Source organism: Polyodon spathula, chromosome 38 (genome assembly GCF_017654505.1).
Source record: "Polyodon spathula isolate WHYD16114869_AA chromosome 38, ASM1765450v1, whole genome shotgun sequence".
Classification (NCBI taxonomy): domain Eukaryota; kingdom Metazoa; phylum Chordata; class Actinopteri; order Acipenseriformes; family Polyodontidae; genus Polyodon; species Polyodon spathula.
The window spans coordinates 3,448,745-3,467,765 of NC_054571.1; the positions used below are offsets into that span (position 1 = coordinate 3,448,745).

Below are 19,021 nucleotides of genomic sequence, written 5' to 3' on the forward strand. Positions count from 1 at the left end.
TGATTATGAGTGATTTTAGAAACAAGCTGACCCTGCGGGTCATTCACCTCCATTATGGGGAGCAGGTCCACGTTCCTGCAGACTTGAAATCGGGCGCTTTCATGCCTGAAATCTCTGGGATTTACGCTCTGGAGCGTTTCCTTTTTTGGCTTCAGTCCCGGAATGATCATCATTCTGCCCGGCCTGGCGCACCACGATAAAAAGTTCCCCCGAGGTAACTTTTACAGATGCTGCCCAGGTTGCTAGGACACAGTCTTCTATTTCGGTGAGCGAGTCTCGTTTTCCTGCAGTCTTTTGAAATCAAGTCGTGTTATTTAAGTAGCACTTTGCTGCCTGGAATTTAATTGACATTTAATTTAATTAATTTCATTTGTAAAAAAAAAAACCACAAAGGAAAATCGGATAATCCAACAAGGAGGTGGAGTACTTGGCCAAATGAATATTCCCGAAATCGAGAAGAAAGCACTTGAATGAATACCAACACTCAAGTGCTGTTTCTCTATATCCCTCTCATTCCAAATCTAGAATCTGACCCGTCCTCAGGAAAACCAATCTTATTTCATGGAAGAGTTTGTAATGTGGAGTAGTGACATCTAAAAACAAGAAAAATAAAAATGATTCAGCTGTATAAATACAGCTGTCATCCGATTCACCTAAATGAGGCAAATTATGTGCTTGCCAGTTGGACAGACTTCTTTTGTTCCCAGAATGCTTAGCATCTCGTAACTAGTATAGTTTTGTTCTCTGCTTGTTTTGGATTTTAAAAAAGGACATGTAGATTATTCAAAATACAACACTTCAGTAATACAGATTCAGAAAGCACAAACAATACCTTGTTAATTTAATTAGATTTGAATTAAAAAAGCTTTTGTTGTTTGTTTTTATTTTACAAATAAAATAAAGAAAACCAGGGAAACAAGTCACACGACAGTTAACAACTTTAATGAATAATTCTGTGAGCGTAAATGGAAAGGTATTTCAGTCTCTGTTGAGAGCATTCGCAGTCTGTCACGGTACCCCTGCTTGCGTTAATCATCAGTCTTGTTAATCCATTGTGGGGTAACAGATTCAGAATGTTAAAACAAAATATAACGTGACCGGACGAGTATGGGGTTGAACGCACTGAAGCAAATCAAAATGCTGTGCTTGAAATCCCTCCCGACTGACACGTTTCTGAACTCTTATGCGTGTTTAGCAGCATTGCTGCTACTCCTCAAGCATCTGTTTGTGTTGAATACTCATTTTTATTATACATATGACATTTCATTTTCAGACAACATAAAGGTATCCCTGATGGTACCTTATCACTTCTCGGGCTGCAGGACAGCTCTGCCCCCCCCCCCCCCCCCCCCCCCAAATCAGACCGTACTCCCACTGTAGATCAGTTACAGTACAGGGGGTTGGGGGGGGGGGGGGGGGCGTTTAAAACAGTACACGTGGCATGCAGTACTGGAAAGAAGAAAAATCAAGCAAACAACAAAAGGCTCTTCAGCGCAATGATAAATGGAGACCCATGATAAAGCAGACATGACAAAAAAAGGAAATGTTTTTAAAACAACACTTAATGACTTCTATTTAAAGGACAATATGGAAACTTCAGGAGAACTTGTCTTCCTCGCTTTACTGTTTCGTTGCGCTTGGTTTGTTTTTATTTAAGTGTAAAGTCACTTAAGGTTTCAGTAGCACTTCGACTGCCCTCTGTCACTGTTGGTTTCAGTTTTGTGATGGTACAACCCTTTTTCGCAGCCCTCCCCCCATGCAGGTACTCACTCGAGTCCCCCAGTGCCTCTTCACACCACAGGGGACAATTGTGTAGCGAGTCCCCCAAACTTGGGAATTCATGAACTGACTAATCTAGAAGTTCCTACCAAATTACAACAGCAGGGGTAAAAGGCTATTGTGGGAATGCAGTAGAAAAGGGGGTTCTCTTACAGTGATGCCCTACAGCTGTCGAAGGGAAGGACCATGGGCTTGTGAGAATGAAACTTGTATGAAGATGGAAGACGTTGGAAAATAAAACACGTTCCAATTAACAGTCCCCTGGTATCCCAACATTTCTCTGGTGCAGGTACTGTTCATTTATAGCAGCAACAATAAAAAAAAAAAAAAAAAAAAATTAAAAAAAACATAAGAGACTGCTTACTGTACATGCTGTAGAAAAACAGTTAAATCTGGATGTGACTTTTTCGTGAACCTTTAATGGGTTTGCATGCTCTGCCATTTGAGCGGTGGCCCCTTCTCTTGACACACGGCAGGTCTGCGCAGTGATCATCAAGGTCTTTAGGGGGGCGGGCGTTGGCTGTTTTTATATTTCGCAGAAATCACCAAGTTCTCAAAAGAAGCATTACTAACACAAATACCAATTCCATAGTTTAAAAGAACATTTTTTATATATCAATTAAAAAAAAAAAAAAAAAAAAAAAAAATCAGCCTGTATTTTAAAAATCACAGTTCCTGAAGCCATCACGTCAAGGGGGAAGCATTGCTCTGTCGCACAAAAACAGGAGCAAGCTTTTTACATTCCCTTGACAAAGCCTGGAAATGACATCGTCTGGGATACTGTAATTGTCCAAACAGCAGCAGATGTCAATACCACTAACACATTTAAAATGGGTGTACTGTCGTACTTTTCTTATACTCAGAGGCATCGCCAATGTATAGATTATCATATTTGAAAAGCATTGCTGAGCGAGCTTGCCCACTGCATAATCCCAGGTTAGCGGGCGAGTCTGTAAACAGTGTCAGCGTAAACAGGAGGAGATTCTGCTGGTGTATGAGGGCAGCGTTTCAAAACAACATCTGAAGAAAAACACAAAATAGTGCTGCGCCAATGGCATCCCGCTGGTATAGAGTCTGAAGTATCCAGGCTTCCCTGTGTCTGTGCTCATTCCCCTGGATTGTCAGCAGAGGGCGCTCTCCACCTGGAAGTGACTCCTCTGCAGCACCTTGATGTGAAACTCGTAGATCTTGAGGGCGGGGCCCAGTCTGATTGACAGGCCCTTCAGCACGTCACTGCGCTGCATCAGGAGGAGGGACTTGCCGTCAATTTCCTGTTGGGTTCAGAACAGAGGGGTTGAGTTGACAAATGTTTCAGTCTTTATAGTGGCTGTAGCTCACAAAATATCATACCTGTCGTGCCTTTCGTTCCCTGAAGTGGAGACATAGCAGCAGACATGCATTTTCATTTTAAAACATGACACCTGGTACAACACTAGGTGAGAGAAAGTTCTTTGTTTGCTTGCCTTCCCTTCCAGGAAGTCTGTTACTGCTTTTGTCATTTCGCCCCAGCAGTGTCTTCGGGGTCAATACTTGTTACTGGCTGAAAGCAGATTGGTCATATAAGGTGAAGCAGCTTGTTAGTTACTGACAGGAAAGAAGGCCCTGACGAGGTGCTGACAATGTCACTCTCCTAGTTTCTTTTAGTACTTGCTTCTATTTATCTTATGATTTGGGTGTTTAAAATTATGGGTGTACAATCCAGCCTGCTCCTGATTGCTAGATTTCAACTCACAGAATTTCTGCATGGTACGATAGAACTGAAAAAGGAAAAGGTGTGCTTCTGTCCTCCATTGGAGAGCAGGGGCACTGCATAGAGTGGAACTGGGAATATCCACAACAACAATGATCCAATATGAATTAATGTGTGTGTGTGTGTGCTGCCCTCTTGTGGCAACCCGCAGCAATCCAGACAGTGAAAGATGCCCACAACAACCTGTCAGTGACATTCACCCCTGCCGGGGCTGTAAACACCGTCGCTATTAGCAACAAGGTGAATGACGTGACCTACACCTGCACTGCAGACACTGACCTGGTTCCTGAAGGCTCCAGCCTGCTCCCCGAAGCCAGCTGCAGTGAAGTAGCTCACCACGTCCGCCACGCTCCAGTCCACGGGATCCACACCGCACTTCTCTACCTTCACACAGCTGTGCGGGGAGGAACACAAACCACACATCATGTGTGAGAAATAAACCCAGCACCAATCAGGGTCCGTCACAATTTCAGCACACGTTACCCTGTTCACAGAGGTCATCCCAGGCATAGAACAGCAGGTACAATTTTAAAGTTAAAAACAACACTTTTGGCTCGTTTCACAGACCCTAATATTAGCACTGGTCTTGGACTACCCCACCTAAAGTAATATGAAGTAAACCAAGATTAGTGCTAAGTGGGGGTCTGTGAAAGCAGGCAGCACATTTAATTGTAGTTCCCAAGTACTTTTTTATAAGTTCATGCGTTGTGTGTTCAGTGTCTTTGTTATAACATTTTGTACAGTTGTACACAAGGAAGTAGCCTCTAAAAACTCCAGGACCATTCCCAAACCTTTATGTTCTCATGATGTATTAACTCTGCAGGTGCCCAGTGTAGTTATCCAGACCGAAGCGCTTTTACTAAAAGAGACAAGCCGATGACAACGAAGCGCATAATGAAACAGAAAATCACAGGAACTGTAATGAACTGTAAATAGGATTAGTTTCCTAAAACCAAAAAGGCTGACAAACAAAAATGTTCTGTGCTCAACAATCATGTTACGCGTTTAAAAACGCATCCATTTTATTTACATTGAGTGTACATGCTTCAACAAAACCACAGATTGACTATGCTGTCTTCTCAAACACACTACCGCCACCTCGAAATCAAGAACTGCAATGCAGGCACTCAACAGGTTATTCAGCAGACAGTCCCAGTCAGATTGTGATTTCCTTTATATAGGAGAGCTGGGTGTAATTCTTACCTATGGTTGGTACGTCATGGTGTTCGATTTATCAGCAAACGGGTGTGAAAATGTGGGGATGTAAAGGCAATTCACAGGAAATACTGGAACGGCATGTGGAGCATGGAAGGGTGTAGCGCTAGACCCATCAGAAATGACATTAGACAGCAGCATTGAGACCTGCCACTGTTTAAATCATTAAAATACAACCCTGAACCACCTTAAGTTTACAGCTCCAGCTAACCCTGATCCTGCCTCTTGCTGTACAAAACCAACTTCCTGAGAGAACTCAACCAGCAAAGCAGCAGACACTCTACTGGCTTCACAGAGCGTTGTTAGCATTGATCCCAGACACTGTGTAAACACGAGGGAGTCCAAGATCAGTGCCAATCTGGGTCTGTAAAACCAGCCATTTGGGACGAAAAATCACAAACAGATCGGGGAAGGATAATTTCACACATCTGACCCAGGTACATTTGCAAGGTAGCTTTGCCGCTAATGCTATACATTGAACTTGTTTTGCCTTGGTTAACCACTGTTTTCACCACGCTGCACCATCTGATCTGTGATTCTGCAGAATGACACTCCCAGGGAGAAAGCATCCACTCACACATCTCCATTGAGGACTCGCTGCTCGGTCTCCCCCGGCGACGCGGAGGGGGTGAGCAAACACGGAGCCACGCCCGCCTCCACAGCACAGCCACCTGAGGGAATACAGCAACACAGGCAGTTTGAAGAGCAGAACATTCACCAGAGCTCACTGCAGAGAGCTCAACGCTGTGCTCCCGGCCAACTGGAAAACACAGCAGGCACAGGAAACACGCATGCCTCTACCTCTGGGAGCTGAGTTATGACAAACATTTAGAATGTTTTGGGTTTTATTTTTTTTTTTCTGGAGAAATGCATTAAAGAAATGCTCTCAGGAAGTCTTTGTATAAAGAACTGAAACATTCTGAATTGTTTTCCTACAAGGACTCAAACTCCCAGAAGCAACTGTGTCAGAGTCGTTCCTTTAATGAGAAGTGCCGCGTGGGGAAAGATGAACGAGATCAATTAAAAAAAATGGCATTACAAATCAAACACACGTTTAACATAACCTTTATGTTAAACGTGTGCCTTTATGTACCTTCTTTAATATAAATAAAATATCTAATAAAAAACAGGTAAGAAATTCAACTAGTATGACAATTCAGATGATATAAAAGCACGCCTTTAAATCATTCTATAGTTTAAGGCTGTTTACAAAACAGCGATTTCTTTGGACAGGTTTCTTTATTCTCGTTAATGAGTCCCTCTGGAGCTTGTTACCAGTACTCAAGACCACAGTGATTAAACTGCTGTGCATTTCCTGTGAGCTGAACAGGCAGGATCCGTACTGTGCGAAGTGTAACAGCGTGTGAAGAGTACGTCAGTAACATACATCACCACCACTCCAGTATCATGCCAGGGTCACCATGCTAACATCCACAGAACACAGACTTGGTAGATACTCACAGCTCTCCATTGGTATGGACAGGACTGAGGCAGCCAGCGTGCCACATTCTCTATGGAGCATCTTCTCATCCTAAAAGGAAGGACAGCACAAATACAAAACGGAATCAAGCAGTTATACTGGGACCAACAACACTGCTCTGGAACCTACATTAACAAGAGCGTTGGGTGTCACAGTAAAATAATGCGCCCTAACATATTTTAAACAATATTCCTTTTGCATTTTGAAAAAACAATCACTAAGACCCAATGCCCCACTGCGATCACTCTTCTCGTGCTGATTTCATGTGCTGTGTGTCACAGGGTCAGCGCGGCAGGAGCTGCAACAACCGATTGGAGGAGGAGTCGATCTGCAAAATCAGCAGTTGACTAATTGGTTTCTGCATACAAGATGTATTTCTAAAGCCATGCCACAGAGCTGTGTTGCACTGCAGTCATCTCCTGCTCCACGATGTCTACCCCACTGCCGTCCTGTTACACTTTAACACAGCCCAGCGTGTGCTACGTAGCTTCTAACATATGCAAACTTTAAAACTGCATCAAGCTTTACAAAAAACAAATCCAAACTCATGCACGTTCCAACCGTGTTGCAACAGTATTGTATTTGTACTGAAATACAATGTAATGCAATTTCCTATCTTTAATGCACAGCACCCTGCCATCATTGTTATAGTCCAGTGGTTCCCAACTTGTGGTCCACGATAAACTCCAGGGAGCCTGCAAACAACTCCTAAAATTCAGTTACGCAGCTCATGCAAAAACCCATTTTCTACATAACCACACACTGTGCTACTATTATTACTACCAAGCAACGCAACAAATACCTTTAACCACGTGCTATATAATTATAAGATATAGTCTGTATTTTCCCCTTTATCCGTTTTCTTTAATTATGGGTGTGTTTATAAATTAACATTACAGCTCCCTTTGATGCAACACCAAACATCGCCTTCAAAGCCGTCATTAACTGAAAGAACTTACACATTATGAAGGCACATTTGTCTTTGTCAAAATTAGACTTCTTGTTTTTAGCCAGCATTATTTAAAACTTGTTTTTACATCTAGCATTCACGTAAATGCACATATTTCTAATCTGTGCTCATGCTATTTGTGTTCACAGTTCAGGGGAGAGGGAAAAAAAAAAAAAATCTACTTCTCCCAGCCTTTTCATTCCACATAAAAACAGCGCACTGCTATTGGATATTCCTAATCCGGCTGGAATGACGAAATTAAAACAAACAAAACATCGTTAACCACAGTTCTAGTACTGTTCATTTTCAACAATATAAAATACGTGCTACAGTGTTGCCAGGGGTATAGGTCTATTCCTATCTCTCCATACCTTTTCGGAGAGGTTAGCTGCATATAGTAACAGATGTTAATGTGAAACAAAAAGCAACTATGTTTGCAGCTTGACTTGTGAACTGTACTGTAGTGTGAGTGATCGATTTCAGCTCCATGTTATTATATGGGTTTATTCAGCCAGGTTTAATATCTCAAGACTATATGCCAAAAGGAAATTCTATTAACACCACTTCTGGAAATAATGGTTAAATGTGTGGCATCAAGAACACAACATGCTATAATGCTGTGTGCCACCAATCCTGTTCAAGAAGTGGGAAGAAACACCCTGTATGCTCTCCAATCAGTTTTCAATGTTTCAAATTGCATCCCGCCCACCTCGTCTTCACATTCCCGTGTGTTCAACGTGTACAGCGAGCAAAGCTGGTGAATAATAAAGAACTTGTGCTTTTTTCCTTTCTACTGGATCCGAGGACGACACAAAGCCCCACTCATTATTTCATTTAAAAACGCGGTTGTGAAAATGTGTGCAAGAGGTCTGTTGGAAAAATCCAAACAGCAAGGTGGTCCCCTCACTGAAAAAGGTTGGGAACCACTGTCATAGTCTATTGTATAAGTCGATGTAACACGAAAGACTGGAGTCCAGCATTTACAGACATTTTGGGAGAAAGTCCAAAAGGGTTAACTGATAAACAGAAACGTCTTTGATCACCTAGGAAACGGGATGATCTGCTTGTTGACACCAGCAATGAGCTTTTGTTTGTTTTTTTCCTTCACCAGTTAATTCTAGAAAATGGCCAGTGTGACAGTACATCAACTGTGAACAACATGGTATCGGCAGAGTCACGGGAAACGCGGCAAATTTAAAAAAAAAAATAAAATCACAACCCTTTACACTGGCATGCTCTACCCGGGTCACAATGACATTTCACGCTGCTTTTTGAAGCTGGTAGGCAACGCCCCGGAACAGCAACGTTCACATGACCTTTCACCTGTTCAGCTTCTCTGGACCGAACCGTCGGCCCACATTTTGATACAGCAAACATTTCAAATCAACACAAATATGGCTAAACAGAAATGTTCCTTGAGGAAGTGAAACCTCTATGCAGATATTAGTGGAATTAAAACAAAATAAACCCAAAAGCTACTCTAAACTTTCAACTGCAGAGCACAAAGCTGTAGTCTCTGAAGCTGGAAACACATTACAGTCAGGTATCTGTCAACTATTGGCACCAGCTAATCAACTAGCAAAATCTATGCGCCCAAGTGAAGGATGATCTCAGAGCTCATCCACAGCTATGCAGCTGTGTGCAAACGTTTTAGAACACTACAATGCTTCTGTAGTTCTGCTTTTATATGAACTCAAACCACTGTAATGAAAAACAGGCAAATTAGTGATTGTCTAATTTAATTGATGACTTTAATAGGGCACACATGCAATTCGTGAGAGAAAGAACATAGCCACAAATGGCAAAATGCAGACTTTTCAGACGTTGTTTAAGATGCCTAATTAAAGCGCAAAGTGGTGTAACATTTTCACACATGAATGCCTATTGTTTCTATATGGCAGGTCAGTATATAATGGATATAAATGAGCAGTCTTGTGGTGCTCTGGTAAGTCTGCACCCTGCTGTAGCGAAGCACACAGCGTCTCACCTCCACTGCAGTGCCTGCAAGGATACTGCTGCTCTCAGTCTGCAGCCCCTCTTCTCTGCTCTGGAGCTCAGTCTGCAGCTCCTCTTCTCTGCTCTGGAGGGCTCTGTGGAGAGGGAGGCAGACTGCCTCTTTCTCCGTCTCCACTGGGCTGGGATCTGCTTCCTCTGAAGATACAATCAAGCAGTAATCAGAAAACAAAAACACGGCACCTCCGACCTCACATTTAACTAGCACAATGTTTCTGACTTTAAGAGGTCAGTTTCAAACAACAGTAAAACCTCTCTGAACTAACTGGGAGTAGGGGCTGTTCCGATTATCAAACTGTGCTTGTAACTGAGAAACTGTTTATATGACTTTCTCAACCAAGAAGCCTCTCAAATAGACAGTTCAGCCCTTTACCTTTCAATAGGAAACATATAGCACTGATCTCTTCTGTAAATAGCAGAGACCGAGGCATAGAAAAGTAAACAAGAGGGATTACCAAGGGGCTGTCCAGATAATCGGAGATCAGGGTTTACTTTCCAATGATCCCGTTTCTGTGTATTGGGACAGAGCCCTCGTCACAATGGTAGGCTTGTCAGTAGTACAGTAATGATGGCTTATCAGTGCAATAGATATACGATTTTCAGGGAACGGACAATTGATAAATAAAATACTTGCACAGAAGGCACACTCACTTACTAATCTTGCATGCGTTTCAGTAGCCTGGGTTCAAGTTCCTTTAGCTCCAGGGGGGATTATTAGTCTTCATCATAAAACAAGCCCCATAAATGAAGGGTTCACATTTTGCCAGGTAGCAGAGGGCTGCACTGTCAAATACATTTTTCAAGCCAATGCAACTATAATGAGAGAATCGCAGAACATTGTACACAACCAGCAGGGTTATTTACCTGTGCTGTCCAGCAGCTCTGGGGGCATTTCTTCAGTTTTAGAGGCTTCAGTGGGGCACTCCTCAGGGGGGCTTGTTTCACTGCTGCACAGTTTCACAATGTTGCTTAAAGAGAGAGACTCAGCACTCTGTTCAGAAGGAATATTGTTACTGCTAAGAACCTTCTTCTCTTCCCCTGGCTCCTCATTGCACAGACCAGTTTCACAGCTGCAGTCCTTTGTCTGAGGGGAGGAAGGGTTGCATTCCTGTACTGGTGCTGCCTCTTGACAGGCGGAACTTTGTTCAGCAGCAGGAGATTCCATGGGAAGACTTTTAATGTCGCCCTCCTCAGGGGGAACCTGCTTTGTGTTACACTCCTCCGTGCCGGTGACGTCACTTTTGGGTTCTTCTAATTGGTCCTCTGAAGGCGGTTTGGTTGGGTTTTGGTCCTCAGACACACTTGCTGGATCCTCTTCGCAGGAGTCAGTTTCCATTGGTTCTTCTCCTCCTTCCATGACTTTCTCTTCCTGAAAAAAGAAAATTAATTAAACACTGCAGGACAGCAGTCCAATAATGAGTCATGCCTTTGTTTCTTCTATGGGTGATAAACCCTGTGTGGAGGGTGTCATGTGCTGTTCTGTATAACACAGGGGTAGGCAATTCCAGACCACGAACACTGCTCCATTACAGACTAACAGGTATTGCACAATTAAAAACAAAAGCACAGATACAATACCAGTAACTTCACCTCCAGACCTACACCAGCCTCACAACATGATCACAGATTTAGACGGAAGGCATCCACTGCTGTTCTTGCTTGTCTGACAACCGACGATTGTAAACAAAAACGGGAATTAAAATCACACAATTCACGTCAGACTATACGTCACAACACTGCGACACTTAAGATGTTTTTTTTTTTAACTTTCAATTTTCTCTTTTCCTTTATCCTATTTGATTTCCTTTCCTCTGGGACCCCTGCCACTATCACAGCCTGCTCACAATGACGGGTGCTGTTCACACCCAGCTCCCTCAGGCTATCCCTACCGAACGCGAATAAAAATACTCCCACAATGTTATTATTAATTATGCTGAAGGCAGCAGTAGCCTGACGTTTGTGTATTTGACACAGTTTTATAAGTTTTACTGTATAATGAAATGATTTAGTGCTTTATAATCTGGTTTATTTTTTTCATGTGAATTATTAAGGGTATGGTTAGCACAAAAACCTGGCATCATGAATGCTAGCCACTTTACTACCAGAACAGACATCCCTGCTGTCATTTTGCAAATTCTGACAGCTTGCTTATTGAAATCCTTCCCCTAATTCTGAAAAGGGGAACACCTATTCAAGAATACCATGTTATGTAGTATTGCAGGTGGACTGACTGGGTTAAACACTCCTGCACTGACACCCCCACCCTCTCCTCTCTGTCTCTCTATTAACAACCCCTCCCGGCATTGATAGCCCACCCTTTCCTCTCTCTTTTCCCTGCATTGACACCCCATCCCTCTCCTCTTCCTCCCTGCATTGACACCCCTCTCTCTCCTCTGTTCTACCTGCATTGACACCCCCTCCCTCTCCTCTCCCTCCCTGCACTGACACCCCCTCCCTCTCCTTTCCCTCCCTCCCTGCATTGACACCCCCTCCCTCTCCTTTCCCTCCCTCCCTGCATTGACACCCCTATCTCTCCTCCGTTTTACCTGTATTGACACCCCCTCCCTCTCCTTTCCCTCCCTCCCTGCATTGACACCCCTATCTCTCCTCCGTTTTACCTGCATTGACACCCCCTCCCTCTACTCTCCCTGCCTGCATTGACACTCTCTCCCTCTCCTCTTCCTCCCTCCCTGCATTGACACCCCCTCCCTCTCCTCTCCCTGCCTGCATTGACTCCCCCACCCTCTCTGCATTGACACCCATCCCTCTCCTCTGTCTCCCTGCATTGACTCCACCACCCTCTCCCCACCCTCTCTGCATTGACCCCCATCCCTCTCCTCTGTCTCCCTGCATTGACTCCCCCACCCTCTCCCCTCCCTCCCTGCATTGACTCCCCCACCTTCACTCACTGACATTCCCTCTCTGCACTGACATCCATCCCTCTCCTGTCTCCCTACATTGACTCCCCCACCCTCTCCCCTCCCTCCCTGCATTGACTCCCTGACCCTCTCTGCATTGACACCCATCCCTCTCCTGTCTCCCTGCATTGACTCCCCCACCCTCTCCCCTCCCTCCCTGCATTGACTCCCCCACCCTCTCTGCATTGACACCCATCCCTCTCCTGTCTCCCTGCATTGACTCCCCCACCCTCTCCCCTCCCTCCCTGCATTGACTCCCCCACCCTCTCTGCACTGACACCCATCCCTCTCCTGTCTCCCTGCATTGACTCCCCCACCCTCTCCCCTCCCTCCCTGCATTGACTCCCCCACCCTCTCTGCATTGACACCCATCCCTCTCCCTCCCTCCCTGCATTGACTCCCCCACCCTCTCCTCTTCCTCCCTGCATTGACACCCCCACCCTCTCCCACCCATCCCTCTCTGCATTGACACCCATCCCTCTCCTCTGTCTCCCTGCATTGACACCCCCACCCTCTCTGCATTGACACCCATCCCTCTCCTCTGTCTCCCTGCATTGACTCCCCCACCCTCTCCCCTCCCTCTCTGCATTGACACCCATCCCTCTCCTGTCTCCCTGCATTGACACCCCCACCCTCTCCCCTCCCTCCCTGCATTGACACCCCCACCCTCTCCCCTCCCTCCCTGCATTGACACCCCCACCCTCTCCCCTCCCTCTCTGCATTGACACCCATCCCTCTCCTGTCTCCCAGCATTGACTCCCCCACCCCCCTCCCCCCTCCCTCTCTGCATTGACACCCTGCCTCTCCCCTCCCTCTCCCACCCTCCCTGCACTGACACCCCCACCCTCTCCCCTCCCTCTCTCTCCCTCTCTGTCTCCCTGCATTGACTCCCCCACCCTCTCCCCTCCCTCTCTGCATTGACACCCCCACCCTCTCCTCTCCCTCCCTGCATTGACACCCCCACCCTCTCCCATCCCTCTCTGCATTGACACCCATCCCTCTCCTGTCTCCCTGCATTGACTCCCCCACCCTCTCCTCTGTCTCCCTGCATTGACTCCCCCACCCTCTCCTCTCCCTCCCTGCATTGACACCCCCACCCTCTCCCCTCCCTCCCTGCATTGACTCCCCCACCCTCTCCCCTCCCTCCCTGCATTGACACCCCCACCCTCTCCCCTCCCTCCCTGCATTGACACCCCCACCCTCTCCCCTCCCTCCCTGCATTGACTCCCCCACCCTCTCTGCATTGACTCCCCCACCTCTCCCCCACCCTCTCCCCTCCCTCTCTGCATTGACACCCATCCCTCTCCTGTCTCCCTGCATTGACTCCCCTACCCTCTCCCCTCCCTCCCTGCACTGACTCCCTGTAACAAAGTGCCCGCCCCTGTGTATATTATCTGTTATGTGTTGCGTGTGGTGTGTTTAAATGTTGGTGTATAGACATTGGTACACGGGATATAAACGGGTCTGTGTAACACGAGTGTTTAAAAATGTATATGTGTATTTAGGCACGAGGATTGCACAGCACTTCACGTGCAAGTAAAATGTAGTAATATGTGAGCACGAGGAATTGCACTTTATTAATTCACGTGCTGGGATTCAAGTGAATAATTAATTGGTAATTGAATCCCAGCACAATAGTATATATAGATGCACGTTGTCACATACTGGGGTTGGGTGTTCGGTGAGTGGAGAACGGGACTGGAGACGGAGGAAAGAAGTATAGTAGTAATAATAATAATAATAACAAAGTATCTGCTCACCGTGTTTGTCAGTGTCTGTCCGTGCACCGTTTTGTTAAGTTTAGTCTGTTTTTTGTTTGTCTATTTATTTTGGCGTAGAGTGCCGTGTCCTGTGTTTTCGTGTTTGTTTAAACCTTTTATTTTGTAATAAACCGGCGCCAACAGGCGTCTTCATCATTTCATTTCATCCGTCCTGTGTTTTGTGTATTTCATTCCTTTTCCTGGTTCTGACGCCGCCCACTTGGCCGTCTTTGTGACACTCCCCCACCCTCTCCTCTGTCTCCCTGCATTGACACCCCCACCCCCTCCCCTTCCTCTCTGCATTGACACCCATCCCTCTCCTGTCTCCCAGCATTGACTCCCCCACCCCCTCCCCTCCCTCTCCTCTTCCTCCCTGCATTGACACCCCCACCCTCTCCCCTCCCTCTCTGCATTGACACCCATCCCTCTCCTGTCTCCCTGCATTGACACCCCCACCCTCTCCCCTCCCTCTCTGCATTGACACCCATCCCTCTCCTGTCTCCCAGCATTGACTCCCCCACCCCCTCCCCTCCCTCTCCTCCCTGCATTGACACCCCCACCCTCTCCTCTCCCTCCCTGCATTGACACCCCCACCCTCTCCCCTCCCTCTCTGCATTGACACCCATCCCTCTCCCTGTCTCCCTGCATTGACTCCCCCACGCTCTCCTCTGTCTCCCTGCATTGACTCCCCCACCCTCTCCCTGCATTGACACCCCCACCCTCTCCTCTGTCTCCCTGCATTGACACCCCCACCCTCTCCCCTCCCTCTCTGCATTGACACCCCCACCCTCTCCTCTGTCTCCCTGCATTGACACCCCCACCCTCTCTGCATTGACACCCATGCCTCTCCCCTCCCTCTCCTCTTCCTCCCTGCATTGACACCCCCACCCTCTCCCATCCCTCTCTGCATTGACACCCATCCCTCTCCTCTGTCTCCCTGCATTGACACCCCCACCCTCTCCCCTCCCTCTCCCTGCATTGACACCCCCACCCTCTCCCCTCCCTCCCTGCATTGACTCCCCCACCCTCTCCCCTCCCTCCCTGCATTGACACCCCCACCCTCTCCCCTCCCTCTCTGCATTGACACCCATCCCTCTCCTCTGTCTCCCTGCATTGACACCCCCACCCTCTCCCCTCCCTCTCTGCATTGACACCCCCACCCTCTCCTCTGTCTCCCTGCATTGACACCCCCACCCTCTCCCCTCCCTCTCTGCATTGACACCCCCACCCTCTGCCCTCCCTCTCCCTCCATTGACACCTCTGCCTATCCACAGGATGGTCAACATGTCTCTAAATTGCTAATGTTGAGGAAACAAAAAATTCTCTAAACGTTTCAGAAGGATGCTTAACTGGTCATGTGCGCTCCTTCAAAAACGTTGTTTTCTGCCGTTTTTAATATCTTGATAATGAAAAGCCCCAACTGTGCCCACAATTCAGCGAATGCAAAACGCAGCTCTCTGGCACCGTCACCAGACAGCTAATACAATAATCGCATTAGGCTTAGTCGCCGTGCACATCACCCAGCACCTATTTTAATGATTAAATAAGGCATTTAAATAGTTTCACACACGGTGCTAGATATCATGTTACAGGTGCTTGCTGTACCATGCGTTTCTTTCCCATCACCACGGACGCAACTGTTCAGATTTCTGGATTCCATTCGGTAGAAGATGAGAAGTAATCCAAAAAGGCCCATTCACAGGTGGCCAGCACTGCCGCTGCAAACACCTAGAGCCATTCTCACCTAGAAATGATGCGGGCCGGTCTGCCCTAGACACACCCAGAGCAATTCCCTCAGCGTCTAAAAATAAACGAACAGGCGTCTGAAACGGTCTCAGCTGCCGGCGCACACAAGAACAGCGTGTCTGACTGCAGCTTTCCGGTCTGCAGATAGTAGACGGGCAGTCTCAAGGCAATGTGCGACAGAACAATAATTACACTGTACTTCAAAACAATTAATACAGACGCGGCTCTCCAGTTTTGTTTGGTTTTTTTTTTAATTAAGCTCCACAGTAGCAGCGACCTTTTGTGGACATCACACGCGCACTTCCATAAAATAGTGTTTTTTATACCAACGTCGTTTAAATCATTTCAATATAAATCATGAATTAATATATTTACACGCACACACACGTAATACGAACCCACCAGATCTCCTCTAGAACCACGATGCAAAATGAAAAAGGTATTTAAGTGCATCATGTCGAAGTCATAGAAATCATTTTTAAGATTAATTAAAATTGATTTATGAAAATTCAGAACACTTACAAAAACAGGACAGAAACATGCATATGTTGTTTTTGAGAAAATGCATTCTTTTTTGTGGTCTTCGCTGGAGATTACAACTACAGCTTTTGTGATCTGTTATTTGTTTTCTTGTATATCGACTTATGCTAATTAAATAAATAAACAAAAATAAATAAATAAATAAATAAAACCCGACGTGTCTCGAATGATGTACCTTTGTTTTTCTGCCGCCTCTGCCCGGCGGAGGCTTCATCAGTCTAGCGGCTGACTTCCTCACCTCCCCCCGCAACGGGAGCGTGATATTCCCGAACCTCGTCCTCCGCAGCCGCCCCTTCGCCACCTCTCTCTCCAGCACCACTTTCACTTTGCTCCGGGTCAGCTTCTCTTGCGAGAGGCGCTCCTGCGAGCTCAGGAAGCCCAGGATCTCCTTCAGCCCCAGCGGTGTGTGACTCGCCTTACTGGCGGAGGGTCCACTCTTTTCGGCGAGACTCCGAACAGACGCCACAAGCCGGTCCCCTAAATCCGGTTTAGCCTCGGTTGCGCCGCTGCGGCACGCTTTGTGAGTGAGCCGCCTGCTGCTGCTGCTGCTGCTGCTGCTGCTGCTCTTCTTGAGCGGCGCTTGCTTGCGGTGCCGGTGGCTGCAAGTTTTATAATCCGTGCAGCTGCACGCACTTCTGCACACGCCCGGCTCTGGCCCGAGAGAAGCCCGTGTTTTAATATTATTCCCACAGTTCACAGGGGTACTCGTGTCGTTACTCGGGCAGCCAGTCTGTTGCAGCTTCTTGTCTTTCGGGCCATTTGCGTCGCTGCTGCTAGTACAACCAGTAGCATTATTGCGAGGTTCACTTTTGCAGCCCGCTGCGCCACAGCACATACAACTGTTTCCGCTACCCGGGACCACGTCTCCCGCATCCTTCACGCTGTTTTCTCTCTCGTTTTTTGAATGGGCGTCATTGCATTGCACCTCTCCAGGACATTCTGTGCCCTTGCAGCAGTGTGCCCTTATTTCTGCGGGGATGCAAGCGCTGTTAAGAGCCGGGCTTGCATTTTTGGCTAGTTCTGCGCCCGTTGTCCTACCATTTGAAGAAGCGGCTGCACTGTCACCGCCTGCCTCCGGTTCCACCAGCTTTTTTCTGCTTTTTCTTTGCACCTTGGCGGCGTTGCGGTACGAGATTGAGCCCTTGTAGCTGACTTTCAAGACGGTTTGATCCTGGATAAGCTTCTCCAGTTCTGTCCGGGTTCGGTCTGGGTCTGACCCGTGTCGCCTCCTGACCATCCTGCAAATCCTCTCAAGGTCCGGCCGGGCTTTCCTTGAGCGCAGCGAGTCGATGGTCTCCAGAATCCACTCCCGGTATTTGGGTTCGGTCATGGTGGCGCGTTTGGCTCGGTTCAGCTGTGCGGTGTGACTGCTTTCTTCTCCGACGTGACGACGGTGCACCGATCCGGTCCGAGCCCGGCTGGGAATGAAGCGGAAGCCTTGCTGTACGCCTGCGTTCCCCACAATCTGCGTTTAAGGTGGATCGACAGAGATAGCGCACAGAATAGTGCTTGAGGTAGCGTCATTTAAGGTGGAACCGAGTAGTTTCAGGTTTCTCGAATGCCGTGTTTTTTTTTTTTTTTTTTTTTAAAAGGGAACCAATAAATGATTACATACGGCCTCATTGTTACTTTCTCTTTACTATAAACATGTTACAAATAGTATGAAGTAGGCTACATATTTGCTGTTTTCACACATTATTGGTTTGTTTTACAAGATTAACATCTGTTAAACAAATAACCTGACACTAACACTGTATGCTCGACATCATTATACATCGGAGTGATAGCTTATGTAACACGCTTCTCGACAGTTACAGAAAAAAATACCAGTTGCATTAAAAAAACAAATTCCTAATTTTATAATATATACACACACACACACACACACACGACTTGAAGTGATTGTGGCGTTTGATGCGCACCCTCCCTGTCGCACATTTTTCTCCACACTGAACCAAGCATGCGAACGTGTGGTGATGTGAATGCATTGTGCGCATGTGAGGACAGGCACTGAAGCACGGATGTTTATTTGCACGGTACCGCTGCTGGAACAGTTACGGTTAGCACAGTGCTAGTCAACTTTAACTCAATACAGTATTCCTGGTCCCACCCCCAAAAGTATTGAACCCTAAGAAAAACACTGCTCCCCATCCTGACTGGAATATTAACTCTTGACACATTCCCATACAGTATCTGCACTGCGAAACACATTCAAGTGCTTCCCACTAACAGAGTTCCTTACCTGGCCTCTAATCTGCACAAATGCCAGGCTAGGGCGTTCCAAAGCACTATGACCGGCCTGCCTTACATCTCACTTCTAATCAGGGTCCACTATAGCCCACTCTCTCAGCTCTGATCACTTGGACACAATGTATACCTCACCCCAGTCTTTAATTCTAACCACTAGGCCATGCTGTCTCCCAGTCCCTTTGTAATGACCACTCTGCCGCCCTGCACATATCCCAGTCCCTCCGTTCTATCCAATGGAACACGCTGCTTCTATCCCAGTCTCTCAGCTCTACCCACTGGAACACGCTGCTTCTATCCCAGTCTCTCAGCTCTATCCACTGGAACACGCTGCTTCTATCCCAGTCTCTCAGCTCTATCCACTGGAACACGCTGCTTCTATCCCAGTCTCTCAGCTCTATCCACTGGAACACGCTGCTTCTATCCCAGTCTCTCAGCTCTATCCACTGGAACGAGAGTCGCGATGATAGGTGACCTGGTTGTTTCGACGAAGACTAGGCTCAGAGAAGTCGCGCATCAGGGTGACATTCTCTTGTGTCGATGGTTTCTATCCCACGCTGGAACACGTTGCTATCCCAGTCTCTCAGCTCTATCCACTGGAACACGTTGCTTCTGTCCCAGTCT

At 46.9% G+C, this 19,021-nt stretch overlaps 1 protein-coding gene across 1 annotated transcript; it reads right to left on the reverse strand.

The window, feature by feature from the left end:
* Nucleotides 1-926: 926 nt before the first annotated feature.
* On the reverse strand, nt 927-18,728 carry samd1b (sterile alpha motif domain containing 1b). Its single transcript, XM_041235757.1, has 7 exons — nt 16,326-18,728; nt 10,051-10,555; nt 9,161-9,324; nt 6,206-6,275; nt 5,322-5,415; nt 3,809-3,923; nt 927-3,050 (listed from the first exon to the last, which is right to left on the reverse strand). Exons 1-7 carry the CDS (start codon nt 17,478-17,480, stop codon nt 2,901-2,903), a joined length of 2,253 nt encoding a protein of 750 aa, XP_041091691.1. The 5' UTR covers nt 17,481-18,728; the 3' UTR covers nt 927-2,900.
* Nucleotides 18,729-19,021: the final 293 nt, after the last annotated feature.

What these genes read in the sequence shown, in the direction of transcription:
- samd1b (XM_041235757.1), bottom strand. Translation starts at nt 17,480, where the DNA reads ATGACCGAACCCAAATACCGGGAGTGGATTCTGGAGACCATCGACTCG. An exon ending in GAGGCGGCAGAAAAACAAAG is followed by an intron (nt 10,556 to 16,325) that starts GTACATCATTCG and finishes TTCTTTTTTCAG; the next exon opens with GAAGAGAAAGTCATGGAAGG. An exon ending in GTCCATACCAATGGAGAGCT is followed by an intron (nt 5,416 to 6,205) that starts GTGAGTATCTAC and finishes GTATTCCCTCAG; the next exon opens with GTGGCTGTGCTGTGGAGGCG.